At 58.8% G+C, this 17509-nt stretch overlaps 1 protein-coding gene across 5 annotated transcripts in view; it reads left to right on the top strand.

Moving 5' to 3' along the window:
• Window positions 1-17446, top strand: part of TMEM63B (transmembrane protein 63B) — a 26112-nt gene extending 8666 nt beyond the window's left edge. The window contains exons 1-24 of one of the 5 annotated variants that reach the window (XM_082757489.1): window positions 330-467; window positions 2916-3114; window positions 3355-3434; window positions 4099-4137; window positions 6746-6836; window positions 7051-7088; window positions 7701-7843; window positions 8016-8067; window positions 8362-8470; window positions 9006-9076; window positions 9724-9804; window positions 9958-10081; window positions 10198-10331; window positions 10471-10608; window positions 10846-10999; window positions 11313-11419; window positions 11958-12044; window positions 13344-13409; window positions 13559-13721; window positions 13849-13954; window positions 14068-14235; window positions 14333-14448; window positions 14712-14792; window positions 15190-17446. In XM_082757489.1, the coding sequence (XP_082613615.1) occupies window positions 2938-3114; window positions 3355-3434; window positions 4099-4137; window positions 6746-6836; window positions 7051-7088; window positions 7701-7843; window positions 8016-8067; window positions 8362-8470; window positions 9006-9076; window positions 9724-9804; window positions 9958-10081; window positions 10198-10331; window positions 10471-10608; window positions 10846-10999; window positions 11313-11419; window positions 11958-12044; window positions 13344-13409; window positions 13559-13721; window positions 13849-13954; window positions 14068-14235; window positions 14333-14448; window positions 14712-14792; window positions 15190-15357 (2493 nt within the window). In that variant the 5' untranslated portion in view covers window positions 330-467; window positions 2916-2937 and the 3' untranslated portion in view covers window positions 15358-17446. Of the gene's footprint in view, window positions 1-329; window positions 468-2915; window positions 3115-3354; window positions 3435-4098; window positions 4138-6745; window positions 6837-7050; window positions 7089-7700; window positions 7844-8015; window positions 8068-8361; window positions 8471-9005; window positions 9077-9723; window positions 9805-9957; window positions 10082-10197; window positions 10332-10470; window positions 10609-10845; window positions 11000-11312; window positions 11420-11957; window positions 12045-13343; window positions 13410-13558; window positions 13722-13848; window positions 13955-14067; window positions 14236-14332; window positions 14449-14711; window positions 14793-15189 lie in introns of those variants that run through there. The other 4 variants (XM_082757485.1, XM_082757486.1, XM_082757488.1 and 1 more) reach the window with 4 other exon arrangements.
• The last annotated feature ends 63 nt before the right edge of the window (window positions 17447-17509 follow it).

A 17509-nucleotide genomic window follows, 5' to 3' on the forward strand; every position in this document is an offset into this window, starting at 1 on the left:
GGCTGCTTGCCTTCGAGTGCCACTTCTGTGTCCCTGCTCTTGGCCGGGTGCCGTCAGCTCCGTGCCCAGCGCCTGACCGGCACTTTGTTCCCTGCGTTCCCAGCCTGGGCCCGGCTCCTCTTGCCAAGCCCAGAGGGTGGAGAGAGGCCGGTGAAAAGAGCAGCCCGCTCAGCATCTCTCACGTGCTGCTGGCTGGCTGCGGGCCCAGCCTGCCGTGTGTGCGTGGCTCCCGGCTACAGACCCCTGCCCGGCAGCCTGAGATCAACCCGAAAACTCCAAAGGAGGTGTTGAGCCCTCGTGGTGCTCAGCAGGTGTGCAGAGATTTCCCTGTCTGTGGTTCAGGTCCCTCTGGCAGCGGCAGAGCAAGCATCCTGCAGAAGAGGGACCGGGCCATCTTCCAGCACTGACACACAGAGAGGGGCCCGGCCGTCTATCCGGAGCTATGCGGATAAGGGCTCGGGGACAGGGTGAGTCTCAAGGCTGTTTTTGGGGTCCACCTCGCTCTGCTGTGACCTTTGCTGCTTGCTCAGCTCGCAGCAGGAGCTCAGGCTGGGTCTCCTAGCCCTGCCTCGTGGACCGTGCAACTTCCCTGCTTTCCCTGTTGAGCGCAGTAGCTGCTGAGACCGGGTGCGTGTGGGGAACGATGTGTCGTAAAACCTCAAGGATTTCCCAGTGTCTCGGCGCCCCGGGTTGGACGTTCTCATGGCCAAGGTCACCTTGCTGCGTGTGGCCGTACCGGGTGCTGTGTCAGCGCTGAGCTGCGTGCCGGTTCCTGGATGTCCTTCTCTAACCCTCCTGCCTTGCTGGCTGCCTCCAGCCCTCTCTCTGGGAGGGCCCTTTGCTGATGCTGGCTGTTGTTGAGGAACAATTCCTTCTCTTGCTTTGGCTGCTCAACCTCTTATCAGTGTGCAGCCGCGAGGAGAGCCCGGCTCCGCGTGCCGCAGGGCTGCGATTACCTTGCCCTTTGTTGCCTGCCCGCGCCAGAGGCCTTTTGGAGACCAGCCCTGGCGGGCGAGCACCGTGCAGCGAGGAGGAGGTGAGGCCATCCCCCTGCAACCTCTGGGAGCTGCAGCATGCATAAGGAGCATGGAAAAGGGCTGATGCAGCAGCACGCCCTGCCAGCCCCTGGGGAGGCAGCGGAGATGCTCCTCGCCGTCACCGCGCGGTGGCTTGCATCATGAAAGGTGTCCTCGGTGGTGAAGTGCTGCGGGTAAGGGCTCGCGATGGTGCCCAGGGGACAAAATCCCTGTGTGGCTGAGCTCGGTGCTGCAAGGAGGTCGGTACCTGCCACGCAGGAGGAAAGAGGCAATGTGACCTTGAGAGGCTAGCTCAGAAACCTGGTTGTAGGAAAGAGATCCTGCACTTCAGGAAGGAGAGCTGGGTGTGGGTGGGAATAGCCAGCCTGTGGAGGCTGGCAGGGGACAGACACAGGGCAGGAGGGAAGGCAGATGTGTTAATTATCCCCCAGGGAGAGGATTAAGATCAGAGATAAACAGGAAGCTCCAAGACGAGGTGAGCTTACTGATAAACAAAGGGAAAGGGGGTGAGAGGTGCGGAGCTTCTGCTAAAAACGTGCACCTGTGCTTCACTGATGAGATGGCTTAAATTGAGGAGGAATGTGAAAATTCAGAAAGACCACCAGGGTTGAGTGCTGTGAAGGAGCAGTGGTGTTTGTGCAGCAAAGATCCCCTATAAGGAGTCATTCCCCCACAGAGGAACGAAACCGCCCGTGTGCTGCGGGCATCCAGAAAGCAGAAGGTGTTTTTGGGGGGCTTACACACACAAGCCCAGCACCAAGGAGTGAGAAGGCAGCGTGGAGGGTTTTGCAGGAAGCAGGAGCCTCAAGACCTGCATCCCTTTAGGATCAGCCTCCAGCAGGAGCTGGGTCTGACCTGGAGGGATGTGCCAGGAGGGCACTGCTGGAGGGCTGGGAGGAAAGAGATGCTCCTGGCTGGGGTGTAAGCCACAGCTTTTCTGCTAGGAAGGATCTCCTCCAGTCCTTCTTCCTGGCTTTAGGGGAAAAAAAAATACTTCTGTGGGACCTGTTTCTGTAAAATGTGGCCTGCATTATCCACAGGCTCGTGAAATTTGTCGTGAATGCCTAATGGTTGGGATAAATGATGGTTACGGTAGCGTCGTGGGCAATGTGCGTGCACGAGCCGTGTTCCTGCTAGAAAGGAGACTGAGAATGGGGCTATAAAACACATGAGGTAAATGGTTCGGCCTCTGCAGAGGAGAATCATCCTTCCCCGGCCTGTCGCGAGTCTTCTCTGCACGAATAGCTAACGCTGCACCGGCGTGCCTGATCCAAAAGGTGTGTGGTGGGGTACCCAACGCACGAGGGGTTGGGTAAGAGGTGCTGAGAGCATCAGAGCGCTGTCCTGGGAGGCAAGGTCATCTCCCGCATCCAGGCCGTGCCATGCGCTCCTGGCGGTGTTGCTGTAGGGTCGGGAGAGGGGGGTGATGCCCTCACGGGGCTGCTGAGGTGTTACCAGCCTCTGATGGGGGCCCTGGGAGCGTGGGGCTGAGGCCCGCAGCGAGCCGAGCGCGGTGATTCAGCCTCGTAAAGCTTGGTGGCACGCAGCCAGGCGGAGGAAATGGTGGGATCATGATGCAGCAACCCTCCCGGAGCCGTTCGCTGCCGTCACCCAGCCGTGACTGAACGCCCACCCCACCCTGTTGGTGGCTAAATGGCCTCCCTGGCAGGGGGAAGGTGCGGGGAGGCAGCACCTTTTGGGAGAAGGAGGAGTCGGTGAGGACGAGGTGCACCGAAAAGCCGTGGGAGCTGGGGAGCAGGCGAAGGGAGGCTCTGGGATCGTGCACAGTGGGACCAGCTCCTGGCCCCCAGCCCTAACGGGGCCGTGCTGTGACCCAGCAGGCAGGCACCTAACCCGCCCTGTCTCTCCCTCCCCCAGGGAAGACGATGAAGCTGTAGAGATGCTTCCCTACGTGATCGCCACCCTGGGCTCAGCCGGGGGCACCTGCAAGGCCGCCTCCTGCAGCAACAGCACCAAGGATTACTGCTACAGCGCCCGCATCCGCAGCACCGTGCTGCAGGGGCTGCCCTTCGGCGGCGTGCCCACCGTCCTCGCCCTCGACTTTATGTGCTTCCTCGTAAGTCTGCCTCCTCCTCCTCCTCCTGCTGCTGCTGCTTTGGCTTCTTCTCCCCCAGGTTAATCAGGGAGGGAGGGCCGTGGCCGGGTGGTGAGAGCTGCGGGGTCCCAAATTCCCCAGGATGTCATGAGTAGCTCTGTCCCCTCCTAACCCCGTTCCCGCACTTCTGCAGGCGGAGGGCAAAGAGGTAACGTTCAGGGCGATGCTTGGCCTCACGGCTCTCCCTCTGCTCTCCTCCAGGCACTGCTGTTTGTCTTCTCAATTTTGCGGAAGGTTGCTTGGGACTACGGGCGCCTGGCCCTGGTGACTGATGCTGACAGGTAAGCCTGGGCGCAGACATGGAGCTCATCCCACACAGCTCTTCCTCCCCAAGGGGAAAAGGGTGGGCCACCAGGCGTTTTTGGCAGGGTGAAAAGTGAACGAGCTGCAGCTCATCCCTCCCGTGCTCTGTGGCAGGAGACCTGTGCTGACCCTGGGAGCACGACACACCTGGACAGGGCTGTGGGGAGCTCTCTGTGGGGCCAGAGCAGGGATGGCAGAGGGAATGCGTCCAGCAACCCTCTCGTTTTGCTTCTGGAGGCAGCGTGTGTAGCTAGTTTGTCAGGAAGCAGGCAGAGGAGCTGTAGGGCCTGTGTATCTGCTCCTGTGCAAGTGGGGGTTTAGCTTGCAGGTGCTAAAACATCACTCCTGGAGCTCATCCTCCCTGCCCAAGGTGTGTTTGGGCGACTGAGCCTTCTGGCAAAACTCAGGGCCCCTTGGAGACGGTGATTTTGTGTTGGAGGCTGATGCCTGGGGCTCCTGTTGGGAGCACACCTTGCTGACCAAGCTCTGGAGGGAAGATCTTCTCTGGCCTCACCCCCAGCAGGTTTTTCTCCTCCTCAGGACGGCGTGGAGCCCTGCTGGGCGCACAGTGCCCTGCGACGGAGGGGCCCCAGCGCCCGCTCCCCTGTTGTAACCTCTCCTTTTCTGTTTCTGTGCCCCCAGGCGCCGACGCTGGCAGACGGAGCGAGAGGAGCGGGAATAGTATGTTGTTTTTTCAGGGTCTTGTTTCTCCTCTCTTTCTCCCTGTCTCTCTCTTTCTCTTCTTTTTGCAGTTTTCTCTCTTGCTTCTGAACTAATCTGAGTGGCTGGGAGCTCAGGGCTTGGATTTGTGTCTCTCAGGGGATTCACACTTTGCTCTTCCCCTCCCCTTTGTGTCAGCCACCTCCCGCAGCTGGGCACTCCCTGGTTTTCCCCTCTTAAATGCTCCCTGCATGCAGCAGCACCAGGAAGCTGCCGGTGGAGGCAGAGGGTGCCGTGTCATGCACCCTGCTGTACCTGCCAGTGTCCTGCTGTGTGGTGGGAATAAACGTAGCTGTGATGGAGTAGCTGGAAATGAACCTGTGGCATCCTGGGATCGCCCAGGCAGAGGGCAGCCTCCTTTACCTCGTGCTGGTGAGCCACGAGGGCTGCTCTCAGGAGCACCGAGGTGCGTGGGGAGGATCTGGCAGGCCCTCACACAGCTTTTCTCTTGCCTTCACCCCTGCGAGGCTGCCAGGACCAAAGGAAGTGCTGGCTCTTGTCCCTTAGCACCCACCCCTTCCTGCCTCGGCGCTGCTCAGAGCATCCTCCAGCGCCTCGGCCTGGCATTTCCAGACCTTTCCTCCCTGCTCTTCCCTCTTTCTTGCTGCTTTTTTATCTAAGTAAGGACTGTTCTTGCTGACGTGCTGAGTGCTACACGCTGCAGAGGAGCCAGCCAGCAGCACAGAGCCCGAGATGGTCACGCCACTGCCGTGTTTTTGTGACTGCTCTTTGCTCCAAAAGGAGCAGAACAATCGGAGTTGTGGAAGCAAAGGTGCTGGTAGCTGTGGTACACGGCACGGAGGGGATGCCCTGCTCACACTTGAATGCTTCAGTAGTGGTTGGCCCTGCTTCAGGTAGGCTGGCAGCTCTACCAAGGGGGAGTCAGGTAGAGGTAGCAGAGCTCTGAGGCTCAGGATGTGGCCTTGCAGGAGGGTTTGGTCACCTCTGTTATCCTCCTGAGCGCTTGCCTCTCTCCAGGGGTCCTCTTGTTCCTCTTCCCGTTGCTCCCCTGAGCTTGCTGGGGCTCTGCTGTCACCCAGGCCTAGTGCAACCCACCCGCCTCTCGCTCGCCTTGTTAGTGCTTCGCTTTAAAAAGCCTCCAGCTGGATGCAGGTCCCCCTGGAGCCCCATCTTCAGCTCCCCATCCTTGGCAAGGCCGGCACCCACCATCTTCACGGCGCTGCCAGTTGTCCTGGTCATGGTCTCTGCGTCCCCTGGAACGAAGCTGAGTTAATCTTATCACGAGAGAGTCTTGTCACGAGGTGGTCTTATCATGAGAGCCATGGCTCTCTTCACAGCTATGCTCTCCAGTGTTTCTCTGCCCTGCCCAATGCTTTTCCAGCACCAAGGAGCCAGAAGCACACCGTGCCCAGCGTGCCAGGGTCTCCTCAGGGCTGCAGGCAGCAGAAATTCACCCTCTCCCCGTGCCCAGCTGCAGGGTCTTGGGGATTTCAAAGGGCTGAGGGTCCCAGGGCTTGGTTGAAGCTTGAGCTGTCCCTGCAGCAGAGCCAGGTGCCAGGCCGTGCAGTTGCAGGGCTGTGTCTAATCTGTTCTCCTGTAGACCCGTGACCTTCAGCTAATCTCCTTTCCCCTCTGGGCGTTGCTTCCAGCTAGGGGCTCAGCAGGTGCTGCTCTGCCCTGCGGGGAGGCCACGTGTCCCATCCTCTTCCCTTCTGCAGGGTCACAAGTGTCTTCGCTTGTTTTCCTCCCCCTAGTGTCGCCTCCTTGTCTCTAGCACTCATCTCTCACCTGTTTCTCCTCTAGGTTCTCATCCATCTGCTCCTTCTTGAGCCTGTACTGGTTACACAGAGACTGTTTTCATCTTTTTTTTTCCCCTTTACTTCTAGCCTTCAGATCAGCCATCTCCCTTCTTGCACCTCCAAGGGCCCAGCCTGATGTTGTCACCTTACCAGTGCTATTTAATTTAGGTCTCTGGACCATTTTCCTGTCTCCTTTGCCAGCCTGCCCTCCACTTTCATTCATACCGGGGGCTGTTACCTGCCTTGGATGCTGCAGGTTCTTCATCGAGGTCCCTGCCTGTGTCTGGAGCGCAGCGGTTTGGGACAGTCCCCTCTCCTGCCCTTCAGCCCCATGCTCCTAGCTGCCTCCCCGCTCCCTCTCTGGGTCTGCTGCCTGCAGAGGTCCCCAGATGAAGCCGAGGAGCAGCTGGGCTGAGCCTGGCTCATTTTTCCTCTTGAAGCCTGTCCCCTCTTGTGGCACCCTCTCCTTCATGTCTCCTCCTCCCTCTCTGAACCCTGCACTAAGCAGACACGATCTCCCCCACCGTGGCAGCTGCCCCCAGCCCCTCCTGGCAGGGGCTGGTGCACGATGAGGGAGCAGCACCCACAGCTGAGCCCGGGGAGGCTGCCAGAGCCCGGTGCCACCCGAGGAGGGGTCTCTGCTTACTGCTCCCCTCCGCTCTTCGAGGCTGTCCTCTCTCCTCCGTCTCACCTGGGGCAAACTGACCCGAATTAACCGCTGGCCTTCCGGGTGCTCTCGGTTCCCGGCCCGGCTGCCTCCTCTCACCCTCACCTTCTGCCTCCTCTCTCCCCCAAATTTGTCATTGCAGCGTCGCCTCCGCCCTGCACTCCGACAACCACGACCGCTACGAGCGCCTCACCTCCGTCTCCAGCTCCGTCGACTTCGACCAGAGGGACAACGTGAGTAGTGGCAGGAGGCAAAAGCAGTGGCTGAAATACCTGTGTGATGAATTTGCTGGGCATCCCCGGGCTGTGGAGAGCTTTTGTGCTCTCCGGGGGGGGCCCCGGCTTTCCTGGGAGGCCAAGCTGCTTGGTGGGGGGCAGCCACGTGGCAGAGTCCAGGGAGAAGGGAGCGCGGAGTGATGTGAGCCCCTCCTGTCTTCTCTCTGCACAGGGCTTCTGCTCCTGGCTGACGGCCATCTTCAGGATAAAGTAAGTGCCCCGGGACCTGCCTGCGGGTGGGGAACCACGGGGGGAAAAAGCAGAGGCAGCACACAGGCTGGGACACAAACGAAGGAGAAATCCCAGCCCAGGTCACCTCTGCCTCGATCCCATCTCAGAAATAAGCTGCTGCTCTCCCTGAGGCTCCTGCTAGGGGCACTGCTGTCCAAGGAAGGCCCACGGCAGCAAAAGGTGGACTGGAGGGTACAGAGAGACACATGCTGATGCTCAGGGGTGCTTTCCTAAGCATTTTTAGGTTTCAGAGCTCTGTGGGGCCGCATCAGCAAGGGGACAGATGGGACCCACCATAAGGATGGGCATCAGGTGTGGCTCTCAGGGGCTCAGCTGCCCTGCAGAGGGCAGCAGCGTGGGGAGCAGAGCTGCAGCAAGATTTGCACAGGCAGGCTTCTGCCTGCGCTGGTGCATGGCCAGGTGCTGGAGTGCCTCCCCAGGGCATGGCTGCAGCTGTAGGGCTTGATCCAGGGGTGTTGTGTGGGTTACAGGGGTGGTTTGTGGGTTCACAGCCGTCACCCAGTGCTTTCCTGCCTGCCCTCAGGTCGCTGGAGGAGGTTTCTTCACTGTCTTCCTTTCTCTCCCTGGCAGGGATGACGAGATCCGGGACAAGTGCGGGGGCGACGCGGTGCACTACCTGTCCTTCCAGAGGCACATCATCGGGCTGCTGGTGGCCGTGGGCGTGCTCTCCGTGGGCATCGTGCTACCCGTCAACTTCTCAGGGGACCTGCTAGGTGAGGGCAGGGAGCCCTGGTCCTGCCAGGGAGGAGCAGAGAGAAACCCTGGGTCCTGTCCCGCTTTGGGCTTGGGGGGTGCGTAGGGTTTGTCCTGGGCGGCTTGGGTTTTGGGGTGCTTTGCCCCAGCCCCGTGGTGTAACCGAGCACGCCTGTCTGCCTTTCTCCCCAGAAAACAACGCTTACAGCTTTGGGAGGACGACGATCGCTAACCTGAACTCCGGGTAGGGGAACTGTGGGCAGGGATGGGGTGGGTAACTGGGGCCCTCAGGGTGCGTTTTCTGGATGCCCATGTGCTGCAGAGCCTTGCCTCCTCGAAGGCTGTGTTTCTGCCTTTCCTGTGAGGCTGCTGTCCCTGCTCCTATGTCCAGACCAAGCTCCTGGAGGCTGTTGGCAGGGCCTGTGGCTGATGCCCTGCCAGGAACGCTCCTCCTGGCCCCAGAGACTTTGAGGGGAGGTCCCTGAGGGCCGCGGTGGCAACCTCACGCTGGCTTTAAGCACGGTCTCTCTCGCGCCAGGAATAACCTGCTGTGGCTGCACACGTCCTTCGCCTTCCTGTACCTGCTGCTGACGGTGTACAGCATGCGCCGGCACACCTCCAAGATGCGCTACAAGGAGGATGACTTGGTGAGCAGGGCTGGGAGCTCGCCCAGGCTTCCTGGGCCTCCTGTCAAGATGGGCAGCCTGGGAGAGGGTGCCAGGCACCCCCACTTCCCGCAGCAATTTGGGGCTGGCGTGTTCTGCCTGGCCAAGGGCGGATCTCCTCCAGAGCAGCAGTCCTGATGCCGTGCGGGGGAAATGAGAGAGGCCTGAGCTGGGTGGGCATGTGGCGTGCCCTATGTCTTGCTCAGGAGTTGCTCTAGCTGCTGTGTGTGTTTGGGGCTCTCCTCCAGTTGTTTTTGCCTAGTTTCATACTATAACATCCCTGTTTCTGTTGAGGCGGCTGCAGTGTGAGCCCCCACCCCATCAACCTGCAGCACGTCAGGGTATGAAATGCCAACAGCTAGCAGCAGCACAGGAGGTGGGGAGCAAAGGTTCTGCAAGCCTGGGGGCTGCCTTCTCTGACTGCTAGCTCAGGCCAGGGCCTTGGGGTTTTCTTTTTTTTTTCCTGCAGTCTGGTCTGTCATGCCACCCATACCGATCTGCACTCTCTTCCCTCCAGGTGAAGCGAACTCTCTTCATCAATGGGATTTCAAAATATGCCGAGCCAGAAAAGATCAAGAAGCATTTTGAGTGAGTCTGACTGTGTTCCTAATTAAAGGCTGCTCTGTAAAAAAAAAAAAAAAATATATATATACACACACACACACACATATATATATATATATTTTAGTGGAGCGGTGCTAGTGTTACCTGAAATAGCAATAATACCTCGGGGTGAGGAGGGGGAAGCAGTCCGAATCAGTGAGCACTTTCATTTTGGGCATCTTGCTGCGATTTTTCTGTGCAAATTTTTATCCCAATATGCAGCATTTTGGGACGTGCCCAGCTCTATCTTGCAGAGCCATAGGGGGTCAGCATGGTAAGTGGTGAGACAGGGCACGTGATGAGAAGTGCTCAGCTTCAGAGCTGTGAGAAGCAGGCAGGAGGCGCTCCAGCAATAGCTGTGGGATGCTTTGCTGCTGCCTCTGCATTGATCATGCTCTTTGTAGAAAACTGCGTTCTCTTTTTTAACTGAATCCTTAAAAAAAGAAAAGTTTCCCTTCCGTTGCCCTACACGGTGCTCCCAAAAGAGGGAGCAGAGCCTGCTGCTCTCCTGCTGTCCAGCAAGCTTTTGATGATGCTCTGCTGGCGGCAGGAGGAAGGCCTGAAGGTGTGGGCTTTGTTTTGAGGTGCAGCTCTGATGCAGTGTGTGAGGGGCTGGTTTTCTCTGTCTGCAGGGAGGCCTATGCCAACTGCACCGTGCTGGAGGCGCGTCCCTGCTACGATGTGGCCCGGCTGATGTTCCTTGATGCGGAGAGGTAAGCAGCCCCCAGTCTGGGGGAGAGGGCAGGGCTGGGGGGAGGGTGCACAGGAGGTGGGGAGCGGGTTCTTCCCAACTGTTTCTCCTTCAAATCCTGTGCTGTGAAAGCTTTTTTGAGCACCTTTTTTTCTTGTCCACTCTCCCGCTTCAGAAAGAAGGCTGAGCGCGGGCGAATCTATTTCACCAACCTGCAGGGCAAGGAGAACACCCCATCTATGATCAACCCTAAGCCCTGCGGCCACCTGTGCTGCTGTGTCATCAGGGGCTGTGAGGAGGTATGTGGAGAGCTGGAGACATTGGGCAGAAGGGTTAACGTGAGCATTGGGTCCTTGTACTGCCACACTGGCTGGCGTCCCCAGGTCTCTGCTCTAACTTCTGTCCCTCTGCCCAGGTGGAGGCAATCGAGTACTACACGAAGCTGGAGGAGAAACTCAAAGACGACTACAAGCGGGAGAAGGAGAAAGTGAACGAGAAGCCTTTGGGGATGGCCTTCGTCACCTTCCACAACGAGACCATCACAGCCATGTGAGTCTTGCAAGGGGTTCTGCCAGGAAGGTGGTGTCTCACAGCTCTTCCTTGAAATCAGGTCCCAGCCGCAGGGCGTTCACCTCAACGTGTCCCTGCTAGCCGTGTGTGTCACCATCTCCACTGTTCTCTTCTCCAGAATCCTCAAAGACTTCAACGCTTGCAAGTGCCAGGGCTGTGCGTGCCGCGGGGAGCCCAAGGCCTCTTCCTGCAGCGAGTCCCTTCACGTTTCCAACTGGACTGTCAGCTATGCCCCTGACCCGCAGAACATCTACTGGTGAGCAGCTGTGGGGTTCTTTGGGTCCCTAGTGATGGGAAAGGGGTGCGCCCTCACACTCTGATAGCTAAAGGAGTTGTTCTTGCCTGGCTGAGCCAGAGTTGGGCCCTGACTCAGAAGGGGAAAGCTTGGGATCGTGCCCCAGGCCCTGCTGATGCAGGCTGGGCTGTGTCGTGAACGTGTGTGAGGCTCGGTGTGGCTGTTCCTGATGCCCTCTTCCCCCCTCACCCCACCCAGGGAACACCTCTCCATCCGGGGCTTCATCTGGTGGATCCGCTGCCTGGTGATCAACGTGGTGCTCTTCATCCTCCTCTTCTTCCTCACCACCCCTGCGATCATCATCACCACGATGGACAAGTTCAACGTCACCAAGCCTGTGGAGTACCTCAACGTAAGGCCTTCGGAGAAGGGCACGGGATGGGGAGCACTGAACCCACCACCCTGAGGCACAGCAGCCCCTGCAGGGGAAGGGGCAGTGAGATTGTCAGCGTGCCTCAGGTCCCTTCAGCCTTGAGAACAAGAGGGATGTCCCCCAGGAAGGGGCCAGCACCCTGCCATGTGTTCCCAGCCTCCAGAAGGGGTGCTAAGCCTGGCCAGGGTGCAGTGGCAGCTGGGGACTCTGCATCAGCAAAGGCAGCTCTGTGACGGGCACGAGAGCTGCCACATCACGTGTAACGCGTGGTCTCTTCTCTTCCTCGTTGCAGAACCCCATCATCACGCAGTTCTTCCCCACACTGCTGCTGTGGTGCTTCTCAGCTCTGCTGCCCACCATCGTGTATTACTCGGCCTTCTTCGAAGCACACTGGACCAGGTAAGAGCAGCCAGTGCCTGGCATCTTGATGCTCCCCGCTGAGGGAAAGCTGCTGACTGGTTCCTCTCGCTTCAATTCCCGTCGTCCACCCCCAGCGTGGTGTCTTGTGGCACCTCTTGGTCACCTTGGGGTCTGCTGCTCTTCTGCCAGCCCTTCGCTGGGTGTTGCACAGTATTGGGGTTATCTGAGCGGAGCTTGATGTACGTTTGCAAGAGGAAGGCTGGGAGGAGTTGGGGCCAAAGGTAATGAGAAATGGAGGTAGTAAGGGAAGGCGTGGCTGAGGTGAGCGTGCAGGTGTGGTGTGCCTGTACCCGTGTGTAGGACATAGCTTTTCCAAGGGATACCTTGGAGGGAAAGGGGCATATTCACCATGTGTGAGAACATAAGCTCCTTTCACCTGGCGTCTCTGGCAGCTGCAGATTACTGAAGCTGCTTATTCCCAGTAACAATTGGGAATTAAAAGTGACATTTAAAAAAAAAAAAAAAAAAAAAGTGACATTAAAAGTGACAATTTTAATGGCCTTCTCTCTGCCCGCAGGTCTGGAGAGAACAGGACCACCATGCACAAGTGTTACACCTTCCTCATCTTCATGGTCCTGCTGCTGCCCTCGCTGGGCCTGAGCAGGTAGGTGTGGAGGGAAGGGCAAGCAAGCAGAGACCTGGAGTGTGGAGAGGGCTGAGATGCACCTCTGGTGGTCCTCCTGCAACGCCTCCTCGCCCTGCTTGCACAAATGTCCCTGTCACCCTTCCCTGGGTGTTCCTAGAAAGGCAACAAACCCTGAGGTGGCTGATGGATGCACATAAAAAGCCTTCTTGAGGCCTGCTGGTGAAGGAGACTCTTCCCACATCTGTTTTACGTGCGCTCACTTTTACACAAAAGTAGCAACTTCCCCCACTTCAGCCAGAACTGAGGACATCATACTGCTCGGCTGGGTGGTCTTCCCATTTGTAGGCTGCAGAAATGTGAATCCTGCTGGATGCAAGCCCCAAATCCTCCTGCAGGGGTTATAGAAATGTCCTGTGACAGGGGGACTTCGGCTGCCAGGAATCAGCATGGGCTCAGCACTGACTGGGGGCAAAGCAGAGCAGCTGTGTGACAGAAGAGAGGAAAACTGGGAGGTGGAAGCACGATGGGGGGGATCTGCTGTGACAGGGAGTTCTTTATGCATTGCGGGGTGGGGAATCTACATCCCATAAATTCAGGGTACAGCCCCTCGGTGGCTAAATCGGGTGGTTTTTGAGAATAGAGGAGCCCTCCAACAGAGACACAGAAAAATCGCCATTCATTGCAGGGGGTGACTACCGTAAAGTTTCCCCGTCAGGTTTAAAATGCCCTGCTGCTTTTAACCTTGTGCCCTAGGCAGGTAAACATTCTCCCAGGATTTGCGTTTTGGCTGTGTCCCAGCAAACAGGTCATGCTCCTTTCTGAGGACAAAATCAGTCCCGCTGCTGCGTGGGGATCTCTGTGCTCCGCTGAAATCCTGGCCCTAGAGGTGCCAGAGGATTGTACAGTTCTATATCAAAAAAATATAGAATGAGGGGGAATGAGATTTGTGGTTTTTTTTCCTATTTCTGTGCCTGAGGTTACCGTGTACCTGAGTGGTTTCTCCTGTGGTCAGTAACCTAGTGTTGTTTAACCAAAACAACCTCTGCCAGGAGCAGAGAGGGAAATACTGATGGGATTAGGGTGACGGGAGAACGCGTGTGAGAATGGGAAGTCTTGCATCCCTTTTTGCGTCCTGTAACTGGTTTTCCCAGTGTCTGATTTACATAAATGCCAATGACATATCCCAAGAGGGAACAATAAGGCCTGTGGTCAGAGCTCTGGGCCTTTTTAGAGCAGTTTCCATACATTTGCATGTCTATGTCCCTATGCTGCCGCTTCCGACTGTTTCTCTTCTCTTCCCACCCCCTTCCCCCACAGCTTGGATGTGTTCTTCCGCTGGCTCTTCGACAAAAAATTCCTGGCTGAAGCCACAGTGCGATTTGAGTAAGTGGGGCAGGGAAGAAAGCCCCTTCTTTGCAGCGGGGATGGGGGGGGGGGGGGGGAGGTTCCTGGCAGCCTCCAGAGGCGGCACCCAGGACCGGGGTGCGTGGCGGGGCAGGGGAGCATCTCCTGCAGCCTGCTGTGCTCCCCAGGTGCGTGTTCCTGCCCGATAACGGGGCTTTCTTCGTCAACTACGTCATCGCCTCCGCCTTCATCGGCAACGCCATGGACCTGCTGCGCATCCCCGGCCTGCTGATGTACATGATCCGCCTCTGCCTGGCCCGCTCGGCCGCCGAGCGGAGGAACGTCAAGCGGGTGAGTGGTGGGGCTGGGGGTGTTTCGGGGTCTCCCCCTGAAGGCGCTGTGCCGGGGGCCGTGCGCCCTGGGGCTCGCCAAGGGCTGGGGGTCGACCCCACAGATGAGTCTCTGCTCTCTCCGGCAGCACCAGGCCTACGAGTTCCAGTTTGGGGCTGCGTACGCCTGGATGATGTGCGTCTTCACCGTGGTCATGACCTACAGCATCACCTGCCCCATCATCGTCCCCTTTGGTAAGCGACACCCCTCTGCCTCCCTGCTTTGGGGTGAATTATTTCCCGCTGCCCCGAGGCGCTGGGAAAGAGGCCGATTCCCTCCTGCCACCTCTCCCCTCTCTCTCCCTCAGGGCTCATGTACATGCTGCTCAAGCACCTGGTGGACCGGTACAACCTGTACTATGCCTACCTGCCTGCCAAGTTGGACAAGAAGATCCATTCCGGGGCCGTGAACCAAGTGGTGGCTGCCCCCATCCTCTGCCTCTTCTGGCTCCTCTTCTTCTCCACCGTGCGCACGGGTGAGCGCTGGGCTGGGAGGCGTCCAGCCGGGCTGCAGGTGGCCTCCCCCTGTCCGTCGGGCTCTGGCAACCTAACGTTGGCTTTTATTTGCCTCAGGGTTCCTGGCCCCTACTTCCATGTTCACCTTTGTGGTCCTCGTGATCACCATCGTGATCTGCCTGTGTCACGTCTGCTTCGGGCACTTCAAATACCTCAGCGCTCACAATTACAAGGTGAGCTGGGGTGCTGCCTGGGGGCCCTTCCCCTGGGAGTGCAGCCGAGCAGTGAAATGGGCCTGGGGGCAAATTGGGATGTCCCAGCCTGTTCCCTGGCAGGACATCTCTTCACCAGCTTCGTGGCGAAGGTTCCCAAGGAACCTTTACCGCGTGTGTGCTGCTCCTGTACCTGTGCAGAGGTCAAGGGCAGCCTTGCTGGAGTGTGGCTCCTACAAATGCGTCTCCTCGACTTTCTCTTGATCTCACCTTTCCCTCTCCAGATCGAACACACAGAGGTGGACACCATAGAAAGCAGGCAGAACGGGAGACCTGCCACTAATCTGCCGGCTCCCAAATCCACTGTGAGTTCCTGTCCCCACCTCCCTGCCCTGGCGCGCTGCTCTCCTGGGTTTAGGAAAGGGGGAGGCAACATCCCGAGACTTTTTCTCCTTGCTTCTCGCCTTCCTGAGGCAGCACCCACAATCTCCCAACAGGACTGGGAGGCAGGTGTCGCTCACCTGAGCTGGGTGATGAGTTGTAACCCCCCATGCTCACATACCTGCCCCTTTCCCTCTGCTGCCTGGGTGCTGCGTGTGTGTTTTCTGCCTCCCTCTCGGCTGGGGCAGTGAATCCAACTGCTCGGTCTCCTCGTTCAGCATCTTCGGGCTCCTTAATGCTCAACCTGCTCCTTGCACTGTGCGAGGAGGTCTCACAGCTGCCTGTGCTCACCGTGTTTCTGCTCTCCCCCCCTTGCCCCAGCAGAAGTACATCGCCCAAGTGCTGCAGGACTCCTCCCCGGAGGGTGAAGCGACCGAGTCGGAGGAGCAGGGGTCGCAGGACGAGGAGCTCATCACCGCCGATGGCATGAACGACACGGATTTCCAGTCGTGTGAGGACAGCCTGATAGAGAACGAGATCCGCCAGTAGGGACTGCGGAGGGAGGGCAGGAGGGAGGAGGGGATGGAGGCCCAGGAGCGGGGCAGGCTGCGCCCACCCAGACCGGCCAAGAGAAACCCAAGGGAGCGCGGAGATGGGGAGGGGGCCACCCGCAGCCCTCGCCCACCCCTGGGGCCACCACCTTCAGCGAGGGCAGGGGCCCTGGCCCTGGCTCTCCGCTTCCCTGCCTCCACCTCCCCGCCGCTCTGCGGGCTTGCTCTTCATTAGCTACCTTCGTTAACACGTACCCGGACCGCAGACCCCCCAGGGGCTGGGGAGGAAGGGACCATGACCCTGCCAGCACCCCAGGAGAGAGAAGGGAGGCTGGGTGCTTTGGGGAGGGCTCTGGGGACAAGAGGCACCGCTGAGGCCTCGTTGGCTGCCCCTTCTGTCCCCCGTCCTCCTGGTGAGAAACAGAAACACTAATAATTTATTAGATTTGCAGGAAGGTGACAAACGAAGCTTTAACTGATGTCTTGGAAGCCCCCCGTAGGAAGATGGGGTAGCTTTGTTCCACCTGCACGTGCAGTGCTGCCTTCCCTCCTCCCCGTGCCCGCGTGTCCCGGTGGGGTGACGTGCTATAGGTGCTGGGGAGGGGGTGATGGAGAAGTCCCCCAGTGGGCAGGTGACAGCCTCACCCTGCTGGGGGACTGCTGGGGGAGCAGCACGGGGGCAACCCCTTGCAGGGTGAGGGGTGCCCAGGGTGCTTCTCGCAGGCAGGAGAAGGCGCAGGCAGCCTCTCCCCTAAATCGTGCCCCCTGCTCCCCGAGGGCACAGCTTGGGGACTGCAGCATCGTTTTAAGTGGCATTTTTTTGCACATTTTTCCTCCCCTTTCGAGCGAAAAGTAACTTGACTTCTGTGGCAGACCGTGGATCCCTTTTCTGCCCTGTGTCTGCACCGCAGGGTCAGGTGCAGGAGGGCTGTTTTGGGGGTCTCCTGGGTGCTATGGAGAGGGGAGAAAAGGGTTTAGGCTACAGCTCTTTGGCCCTGTGCAGCCCTGGGCTGCTTCACCTGCCTGGGGCTGTTCCTTGCCTGCTTCTGCCCCTTGTGTCCCCTCTCTGGTGATAGCTGTGTCCTGGGGACAAGAAGGATGGGAGAGGGGCCCTGGGTGGCTGCGGAGGTGGACAGGGGCAGGAGAGGTGGCCTGGAGCCCCTGGCACCCATGTGGAGGTTCTTGCGAGGAGATCTCTGGTCAGCACCCGTTGCCCTCGATTGCTTTCCCCTCCTCCCCTTGTGTAAAATGTAAAGGAAAATAATAAATCTCCCTGCTACTGAGCTATATTTATTTCCCTCAGCCCCCTGCCACCATCCTGTTTGGTGCTCATCGCTGACACTGCCCCTTCCCTCTGCCCAGTGCCTGCGGGGCCCGCTCCTGCTCTTCTGGCTCGCTGGAGCTGTGCCCTGCAGGCCCTGACGGGGCCAGGGGACAGGGGTTTTACCTTTTTCAATCACCAACTCTGGCCCTGGAGCTCAAAGCACTTTACGGACCCGAACAAGAGGAGCATCAGCCCTCCCCGGCCCCGCTGCGGGGACAGGCCCTCACCACCCCCGGCTTATCTCCCCTCATCCCCTGTTAGAAGAGGGGATCCTGAGACACGGGGCTGCTCCGGGGAGGGTAGAGCTGACGTCCCTGTACACCTCTCTATAGGATCCCCAGGCCCAGAGGGAAAGGGGGCGTGGAGGGGATGAAATGTGGGTCCTGGAGGTGTGGAGAGGGCAGGCCGGGGCTGGAGCATGTGCTGGTGTGGAGAAGCGTGGTGTTTGAAGCCAGCCCTTCCAGGGGTGGGCATGTGAGATGGGAGCTCCCCGCCGGGTCCCAGGCTGGGGCAAGGAGGATATTGATCCTATATCCGTGCCCGTGCCCCCCACCCTGCCCGGGGTGCCCCGGTCTCTGTGCCTGCAGCCCTGGGGCGCTGCCCGCGGAGACCTGCGTTGGGATTGGCACTGTCTGTGTAGAGATGTGTATAATACCCTGTATATATTTGTGTACAAAAGAAAAGAAACAAAAAAAAAAGGAGCTATTGTTCTCGTGGTCTTCCTTTGCGCAGCGGGGGGGAGCTGGCAGCGAGGGGAGGCTGCAGCAGGGCTGGGAGCATGCGTGCTGCACGGGACCAGGGCCTGGCAGGCTCCTATTGCGTCTGC

This window comes from Aythya marila (assembly GCF_965140915.1).
Source record: "Aythya marila genome assembly, chromosome: 3".
NCBI classification, from domain to species: Eukaryota; Metazoa; Chordata; class Aves; order Anseriformes; family Anatidae; genus Aythya; species Aythya marila.